Source organism: Triticum aestivum, chromosome 4A (genome assembly GCF_018294505.1).
Source record: "Triticum aestivum cultivar Chinese Spring chromosome 4A, IWGSC CS RefSeq v2.1, whole genome shotgun sequence".
NCBI lineage: Eukaryota > Viridiplantae > Streptophyta > Magnoliopsida > Poales > Poaceae > Triticum > Triticum aestivum.
Window position 1 is genome coordinate 580,859,319 of NC_057803.1, and position 9,253 is coordinate 580,868,571.

General features: G+C 40.7%; 1 protein-coding gene across 1 annotated transcript in view; it reads left to right on the forward strand.

Moving 5' to 3' along the window:
• Nucleotides 1–7,329, forward strand: part of LOC123087135 (outer envelope protein 64, chloroplastic) — a gene marked incomplete in the record, with an annotated part of 10,280 nt that extends 2,951 nt beyond the window's left edge. The window contains 12 exon segments of the mRNA XM_044509050.1: nucleotides 1,350–1,502; nucleotides 1,690–1,814; nucleotides 2,678–2,803; nucleotides 2,908–3,090; nucleotides 3,166–3,310; nucleotides 3,797–3,956; nucleotides 4,837–4,971; nucleotides 5,457–5,657; nucleotides 6,101–6,228; nucleotides 6,384–6,435; nucleotides 6,718–6,787; nucleotides 6,868–7,329. Coding sequence (XP_044364985.1) covers nucleotides 1,350–1,502; nucleotides 1,690–1,814; nucleotides 2,678–2,803; nucleotides 2,908–3,090; nucleotides 3,166–3,310; nucleotides 3,797–3,956; nucleotides 4,837–4,971; nucleotides 5,457–5,657; nucleotides 6,101–6,228; nucleotides 6,384–6,435; nucleotides 6,718–6,787; nucleotides 6,868–6,950 — 1,561 coding nt within the window.
• Between the last annotated feature and the right edge of the window lie 1,924 nt (nucleotides 7,330–9,253).

Consider the following 9,253-nt stretch of genomic DNA (forward strand, 5'->3'; position numbering starts at 1 on the left):
GCGCCGGGCAGCTAGATGCAGGGGCGCAGGGGGAAACGTGCGGGCTTGAAGGTCCGTCGCCACTGGACAGGGCAGGAGGAGGAGGGGCAGGGAGCGGGGATACATACCTGCGCCGCCGCCGCCTCCTCAAGCTTCCGTCTCGAGCGGGGAGGAAAGGGCTGGTGTCACGCGGGGACGGAAGGGGCAGGCCGCCGCTGCCTCCTGAAGCATTGTGTTTCCCGGGATCAGCTCAATTCGACCCAAATCGGAGCCCCAGACCTCTGTATTGCGGCACGGCTACGCTAGTGGACGCGATTTCCACGCTGTATTGGGCTCATTTTGGTCCGCTCGTTTCTGTAAACATCCAAATGCCTGAATTAGCAAGTAGCCAATACCAAATCCAATACAAAGGCTCTAATTCAGACATCCGAACATAGTGTAGATGTATTTGTTAGCTATAGTGCTATAACGATTCTAAAAATCTATACCGATCCTTTAAATATTTCCCTAAATGAGCTTTAGTACTTGAGGTATTCTCTGGAAACTTTGTCGTGGGCTATATCTGTTTCCTAGAGGGAATTCTATTTCCCTGCAACCCTGCTGACACGGGTGTAAGCTGTTCATCCAAAATTCCGAATAGATGGTTGGTACTTCACAGCCATCCTTGAATGTATTATACAAATAAGCATCAATATATGCTTGTGGCATACTTCCCCCGAACCGAAATTATGTCCTTTAGGACATTGAAAGTCTTCAAGCTAGTACTTCGACCATCAGTTTCTGTGCGAATATGTTGCCTCACATTAAAGTAATTATACATTATAAAAGTATATTTCATGATAGATCTTGTAGTATCAATTTGATGATTAATTTAATATACTAAGTAAATCTTACTGGGCAGCAGGCCTGGTTAGCAATCATAAATCTTCTCTAATAGATAGTCAAACTTATAAATGTTTGACTAACGAAAAAGAAAATGCTAAAAACACCTACATTTTGGATTGGAGGTAGTATTATTTCGTGCTCATTAAGGAAATGCTATCCCATGCGATCCTGCCAGCACCATTGTGGAGGCTATTTATCCAAAATTCCAAATAGATGGTTGCTACTTTACAGCCAGTTCTTGAATTGTATTGTATGAATGAGCATCCAATTAATGTCTGTGGCATATTATTTGGCGCTTAATAGCATCCATGTTACCATGTATGTTTGTGTTGCTTCTATTCTTTAATGTACACTCCACTGCTCCAAAAATGTTGTTGTGCTTACTGGAACGTGGCAGACCAGTTCATCTACATGGTTACAGTCCTTTCTGCATGTATTACTCGTCCTTGAGCACTTGTATGATACACTTGCTTTGATGATTGCAGATTCCATGTCAGTGGTTATATAACAAGTTTTGGCAGCCTAGAATGGGCGAAGACACATGATGCAGCAACACAAACATCTCTAGTGGTTTCAACTCTTGTAGACGGTGGTGCTATTTGTGTTGGGAAAACTGTCATCGATGAGATGGCATATAGGTATTTTCATTTTGCTTTCTGTACGTAGCTTCGCGGAACTGTATTAAGGCTTAATTTTTTTCTTTATTTCTTTAGTTTTTAGTGCCGTGTCATAAAGATGATACATGTTCCTTAGATTTGTGGAGTAGTTTTCCAGCTTTCCAATAATCTTGTATCTGTGCTGACTTAATGTACATTGCTTGTCCAGTATCCATGGTGAGAATAAACATTTTGGTACACCAACAAATCCTGCAGCTTCCGATCGAGTACCTGGAGGATGCTCAAGTGGATCAGCTGTTGCTGTTGCTGGTGGCATGGTAGATTTCGCCTTGGGTAAGTTGCTCTTTGGAGCATTCTTATTTAAGCAAAAAATGAAGTTTATTAACATTATTATTTGCTGCTGGTGCTTCATTATCCTTCTGATGCCAAATCTTTAATGTTGAAAGTAGCGAGAACCAGGGGAATTTTTCCCAATGTAGCATTTGCATGCAACTTATGATACTTGCTGTCTCATTTACTAGTGTTTGCAGCATTTTGTTTTTACTAGTGGTATTGCTCGCCACTCGACAGTGTTCACGATTGTTTTCACGTGGTGAAATGTGAATCCATACCCATAGTTAAACTTGGTTCTCTCTTGATTAACAGATATACTTTACTAAGTTGTGCTTGTGCACTTGATGCACTTGATGGATTAACCGGATTGTAGTTGCATCTCAAGCTCATTCTGTGACCTTTTTGCAGACAAAGATTGTTTTTTCTTGCGAAAATTCAGCATATTCTACCAAAGATAACAAGACAATAGTTACTATCTATCGAGTTTACTCTGGACACCACTAGAAATAATAATATAATGGAGAGGAAGATAACCGGTCTGCAAGGATATAGGATTATAGCCATTTAATTCATATCCCTGCTCAGTGGGTCTGCTATTTTTACTGTGTAGATGTCAAGCATAAAAGAGAAACTTATGTGTTTTTCCCCTTTTTGTAACTAAATTTATGTGGGGTTATTCCAGTACAGTTTCTTACTGAGGCTTGGACTTATAAAAGCTTCTGGATCTTGAAATCCGCCACTATTCGTACTGGATCTTTCTTGACTGTTATTTTTTCTGTCGAACTGTCTATGCTTCTTATAATGTTATTATCATGTCTCTAACTTACATACATAAGTGCTACACTGATAATGTGGTGTGGTAGGTATTGATTCCATTGGAGGAGTAAGGGTACCAGGTGGCTATTGTGGCGTACTGGCGTTCCGGCCTTCACATGCTGTTATATCCAACAGTGGTGTTATTCCTGTAGCTCCTAGCCTAGACACTATAGGTACCTCTAAAGAATCTTTATTCATCTAAACTACATGAATTTTATAGGTCTTGACTTCTAAACAGAAATCATCATGTCTTGTTATTTTCTTCTTTCTGTTGTAGGCTGGTTCGCAAAGGATCCGATTGTACTGCGTCGTGTTGGTCATCTTCTTCTGAAATTATCTTATACTGATATTCGTCTACCCAGACACTTCTACATAGCAGATGATTGTTTTGAAATTTCAAAGATACCTGCAAGAAGGTTAACTCAGGTGGTCGCAAAATCTGTGGAAAAGCTGTACGGAAGTAAGTGCATCCTCCTTACACCATCTCTTGTCTTTTTTTTTTATTTGCTGGAAGTTAACTCATGCCTTTCCTCAGGACAAGTCTTGAGTCATGTGAATCTTGGAAATTATTTGGCTTCAAAAATACCCAGCCTGCGGAACTATTCAAACGGGCAAAAGAATGGGGACTCAAAGTTTTCTTCATTGCAAGCACTTTCTAGTGCCATGCAGTTGCTTCACAAGTACGGTTCCTGCATTATTACAGATCCTATTGTTCCAAAAAGAAGGAAATAATGGTTCATTGTGAATTATGATTTTTATATTTCCTCCTGTGGTTTCTGTCTGCTGTCTATCTGCTAGCCATGTAAAAGCAGGTGTGGTCGTGTTGTAGGTTCATTTTACGGTACTGTTAGTTGAACTTCGTAGGGTTGCATGGTTCTCTTCTTTTCTTGTAACTATTTCATGTTTTGGTGGTCACCAACAAAGACATCAAATGCTGTTTAGTACATAAAGGCTGGCATGCTTGTCTTACTTTGGTTTGGCTTTGGTGTAGAAAATTTGGACTTGTTCTAGAATTGAGATGAACGCTCTTGTATTGTTTATGATATATCTGATGATATAAGTTAGAATTTTCACCTTACATATATACAAATTTCTCTTTCACTTTGCCATACTTGGACATGTCGTTGTGATGCAGTGTAATATTGCTATTTTGTTATTCAATCCAGGCATGAATTTAGAGATCAGCATAACGAGTGGATAAACTCAGCAAAGTCTGCTGTTGATGCTTCCATAGTTGGTAATTTGTCTGATGATGGTGATTCAACTATTAATATCGTCCAAGATGCAAGAAAGGAAGTGCGCTTAGCTCTCAACACACTTCTTAAGGTAAATATTGAGTTCATACTACAATTCTGTGAAATTATTGTATATGTGCGTACATTATCAGGAAAAACCATTGTTGATCCTGTGATTCGTTTCTTGGCGCATTCATTTGCCATTACCTATAGTTTTGCTGGATATATTTCACTGAAGAAAACCCTATACTGTATCTCTTTGATTCTGAAAATGTGATCTGCTCAAAGCTTGTGGACTTCAATTGGTAAAACAAAGCTAGTGTTTTGTAGTGTTTACAAATGTTTTTTTATATGAAATTTATGTATTATGTGCCAAGTGGATCAAATCAAGAAATCAACTGATTATGAGGGTAAACTTGAATATATATATTTCTGCTGGAAGGCAAGTACATGGTTAACTGCAAAGGTTTTACCCACAAGTTTGGTGAGTTGACTTGGCAAACTGCTTTGTTTGCCCGAAGCCAGCTTGTTCACAATTATCAGGAATATTAGGTGCTATTGGAATATGATATTCAGATAATTCCTTGGAGTTTATATAGCATCAAGTAGTGCATATCATGGAAAATGTCCATCTTTACTGGCCAAACAAAATACAATCACTTTTTTTCAACCCCAACAATTCTGCCATTATTCTTTGCAATTGACCTGCCTTTTTTTAAGGGAACTCAAACTGGCATGTTTCTTCTGTATATGTTGAGAAAGTCACAGAAATCTTATCTAGTACTGGAAAAAACAGGTTTGCCTACTGTATCCTTGATGGGAGGAGATTATTTCCCCATTCTGCTTGTTTGCTGCTTTGTTTACTTGTTTTGCAATCTTGCATGCAACTGGATTTGCTGTGATGAATGATCATCTTATTAAGTGATAATGTAGCAATGCCTTTTCTAATTGTGATGCTATGTTATCCTTAGGATGATGGAATTCTGGTCATCCCAACTGCTCTGGGATGCCCTCCAAAACTTAATGCCAGGGAGCTCTCGTCTACAAGCTACAATGCTGAGACATTATGCCTTCAATCTTTATCTAGTATGTCTGGGTGTTGTCAGGTATAGTATTTTTCAGTGTAATTTTAGATTACTAGCATGCAAACCTTGTTATTACCTCTGATGAGCTTCCTTTTGTACTTCTTTTTGCCTTTGAACCTTGTTATTATTGCATGTGGATGATAGCTAGTGGTATGAATGCATTGACCTTTGGCCTTTCATATGCCAACCGTGAAAAGCTGACAATTGCTTATTTTTGTTTAGTTGCTTCAGTTAATTGATGTGTGGGTAGAGAAGCAAATTATCTCTGAGATTTTACTTCTAATTTTTGTGGAGAAGCAAATTATCCTGTCCATGGTTATGAATTTTAGTGGTTATTCTCACGATCTATCCATCATGTGTGAAGGTTGTAGATATATTGATCATATTTGTAAATGTTGGTGAGGGTATGAATTTACCCATGGGTTTAGCTACAAGGCATGGATTTTCATTCCTAATAAGCCTTTACTGCCCTTTTACCGTTTCAACAATATTGATTTCCTTTTCAGGTTACTGTTCCCATCGGTACACATGACAAGTGTCCTATTTCGGTTTCCTTCATTGCGAGGCATGGTGGTGATCGCTTTTTGCTGGACACCACTCAAGCCATATATGCCACCATCCAAGAGCAAGTTGAGGTCCTAGCCAAATCTAATCCTTCAAGTAAAGAGGCGATGAGTGAAGAAGCTGCTGAGGCTGCTAAAGAGAAAGTCAGTTCCCATCTTTATTATGGTCATCTACAAGTAGCTTTTGTTTTTCAAACTTTTGCTTAAAGAACCACAACCACTGCTTTTTCCTAGTATTATCTTACAATAGTTATGGTACCATACTATGCCAATGCGACAGTAGTTCACTACTTGAAGAAAGAACTGATTGGTGTTACATCTTAGAGTTTGACAAATTGAATTGCACTTTATGGGTGTTACATTCTAGTACTTGATAGATTGGAAGTGCTAGTCTCTGCATCTAGGGACTTGCTCTGTATATGGATGCACACACACAAATCCTTGGTTGTGCACTGAACCTATTTTTCATGTCCCAGGATTATTATCACTTTTGACTCAAGCAAAGCTTCCCATACAGGATTGTGAGTGTTAATTATATTGTCTTTGTTCTTACTTGGGGTTCTTTTCTATCACTTGCTACTTGACAGGGTAACAGTGCATTTAAGGAGAAGCAATGGCAAAAGGCAATAAATTTATATACTGAAGCAATCAAATTAAATGGCAAAGTAGCCACATACTACAGTAACAGAGCTGCGGCTTTTCTAGAGCTAGCTAAGTACGATCTTTTCCCCCTTTGTAATATTTTGTCTCCAATCTATCATAGAGAGCTGGCATGTATGAATGTTTGCCATTTATCTTTGAAGGGCTTGGATGCATGAGTGTTTATTTGGCACTTTGGTTACTCATGATTATTTATTTTGGACTTTTCAGTTATCGCCAAGCTGAGACAGATTGCACTAGCGCCATCGATATTGATCCAAAGGTTAGTATCTGCTTTCTTAGTTTCAACTTTCAACTTTGAAGCATGATATGACCTATACCTTCACATTTACATATTATTCGACTTTATAAATGTAAGTGTAGCCAATGAGATAAAAATGTACTCCCTCCGTTCCAAATTACTCGTCGTGGTTTTAGTTCAAATTTAAACTAAAACCACGACAAGTAATTTGGAACGGAGGGAGTATGTTCTAACTCTGTTGAGATTGTGATGGTTTATGAGTTTTGCGTGATTGGTTGAGTTGCTATTTATGTAACATTTCAGATTGTCAAAGCTTATTTGCGAAGAGGCACGGCAAGAGAGATGCTTGGATACTATAAGGAGGCTGTCGATGGTCTGTCTTTCATTTCCCTTTGCTTGATACTCAAGTAATCTGGATAAACTAATTGTTTACTTGTTGACCGTGTCTTGCAGATTTTAGCCATGCCCTTGTTCTAGAACCAATGAACAAGACGGCTGGCGCAGCTATCAATAGATTAAAGAAGCTATTCCCGTAAGTGCCAAGCCCATGGAATTATTTCTCTGAAAATATGGCTGCTGATTTTGTGCACAAACAACTTCTTCGAGTCTTGGGGATGGAACGGAAGTACCTAAGCGCCATGGATCTGTGATGCCACATATGCTCTGTGTGGGCTTTGCAAGGTATGCTGGTGGCAACGGAGCTGTTATCTGTGGAGTCATTTTACATGTTAACCCCAAGTTTTGAGAAAGCAAAGTAAAAAAAGCGTAGGTTTTTGGGAGTCGATCATAGCAGCAATGTCCGATCTACCAATGCTCCCCGTCATGTATAATATCGATTTTGACAATTATTTGTTGAAACAGCTTGATTTTGCCAGTAAAATGGTCTGCAGTGCTGCCGTATGCATTCTTTTGCTATTCTGACTGATGCGGCGTTCAGGTTCAGGTTAAACGGCAGCCTCAGGTGAAGTCTCACTGAGGCTGTTGGGCAACAACCCTTTTTGCTTACATGTTTGCTCTCACTGAATTTAGAAGACATTTCAACCTTCTCTTTTGGTGTGGTTGTTTGCATGTCCCTGTCACTGAATTTTCATGTACCTGAAGGTGTCTGGGTCAGTGATGTGTGCCTAATATGATGGTATGGATTGCTCAGCGCGGGACCGTCGGTCCTGTGCATGGACATGAAAGTGGGGTCTTGGGCGTTGCGTTCACTGACGAAGTTAGGCTTAGTCTGTTGGGTCACTTTTGGATCAAGTACAGGAGCACCAGCTGTGCCTTAGGCCATTGACTCGTTGGTTATAGAGTAGCAATCAAGCGACGTGGCAGGGAAAGAAAAGCTGGTATCATAGGTGTCTGCCCCCAGATGTCTCGGTGCATGATGATTCCCAGCTTGCTCCGTGCTAATCTACATCAGACATTCAGGTGCCGTCATCCGTTAACGAATTATTGTATCAGGCCAACCAATATCAATACCAGTTCACACGCGCTCTGAGTAATAATAATAAGCGGTAAAGAGGACAGCTTGATCTTGTGCTTCGACTCGTACGGACACACGCGGCAAGGTGCCGGCGCCTAAGCTATCTCCAACTTCTTGTTTCCGCAACCGGAAGAGAAATGATTTTATTATTGGAGGGCGTTACAGAAAAAAAAAACATCCCCAACTGCATCTATCCACGGAGGAGAGGAGCTCTCCTTTGACTTGGCTTCCACTAGCGTTTGCCCAACGGAAAGTGATCCCTTTCGCCATCGCAGAGCCGGGGGAAGGAATCGCACGAACAGAACAGTACGTCGTGACCACAGTACAGTTCAAACTTTATCGGAGCTATCGAGAGGTTACGAGATGGGGAGAGAATGAATAGGGCGTGACCGCTGCCCGCGCCGGCACGACGGACCGCCCAGCGACTCGTGGCGATCATGCGAGACTAATGAACCAACGAATTTAGCCCCCATCCGGCCATTTTTCATCAAGGAACTAGTACATGAAATCCCAGTACGAGCATAGCAACCACCTTCCTCGAGACCCTACCCTACCAGGAGTGCGAAAGATATTTTCTTTTGTACTAGCAAAGATTGTTAAATAAAGCGACCAGCAGACTCTCTAATAAACATGCCCATGTGGTACGTGCTTGTATCATTATTCATATCGAGCTTGGGGTTGGGTTGCTTGGGGGTCTACCAGTCTAGCTAGCACGGCCGGGTCGGACCAATCATCATACACGGTGCTAGCATGGACCGGTATATCGAAACTACTAAGTACTCGTTGCAAAGTACACTTCACTTTCTCAAATCGCGATAAGTGGCGCACATGCAGCATGGCACGTGTCGCAACCTGAAAGTTTTTCTTTTTTTCGTAGATCCGTTTATTCAAAACGTTTTATCTTTTAAATCGTGCGTCCAAATCTCGAACCGTTTTCACTATTGAATTTCTCGCGTCGAGATCTTCAAAACTAGATCCCATGTTGATAGATTTTGACAAACTTTTTTTCACGAAAAAAAGCGGACGAAAAAAACCAGGCGAAAAAACCGAAACCGGGAGCATGGTTTTTTTCTCTTTCCGAAAGAGGCACGCCCGTGCCTTTCATGGAAGCAAAACCGTGACTCTCGTGGAAGGAAAAAAACAGAAAACACGTTTTTTTTTCTGTTTCTGAGAGGCACGGCCGTGACTCTCGCGAAAGCACAACTGTTCCTCTCGCGGAAGTAAAACCGTGACTCTTGCGAAAGAAAAAAAAACGCGTATTTTTTCCCTTTCTGAGAGGCACGGCCGTGACTCTCGCGAAAGCACAACCGTGCCTCTCGTGGAAGCAAAACTGTGACTCTCGCGAAAGAAAAAAAAACAGAAAAC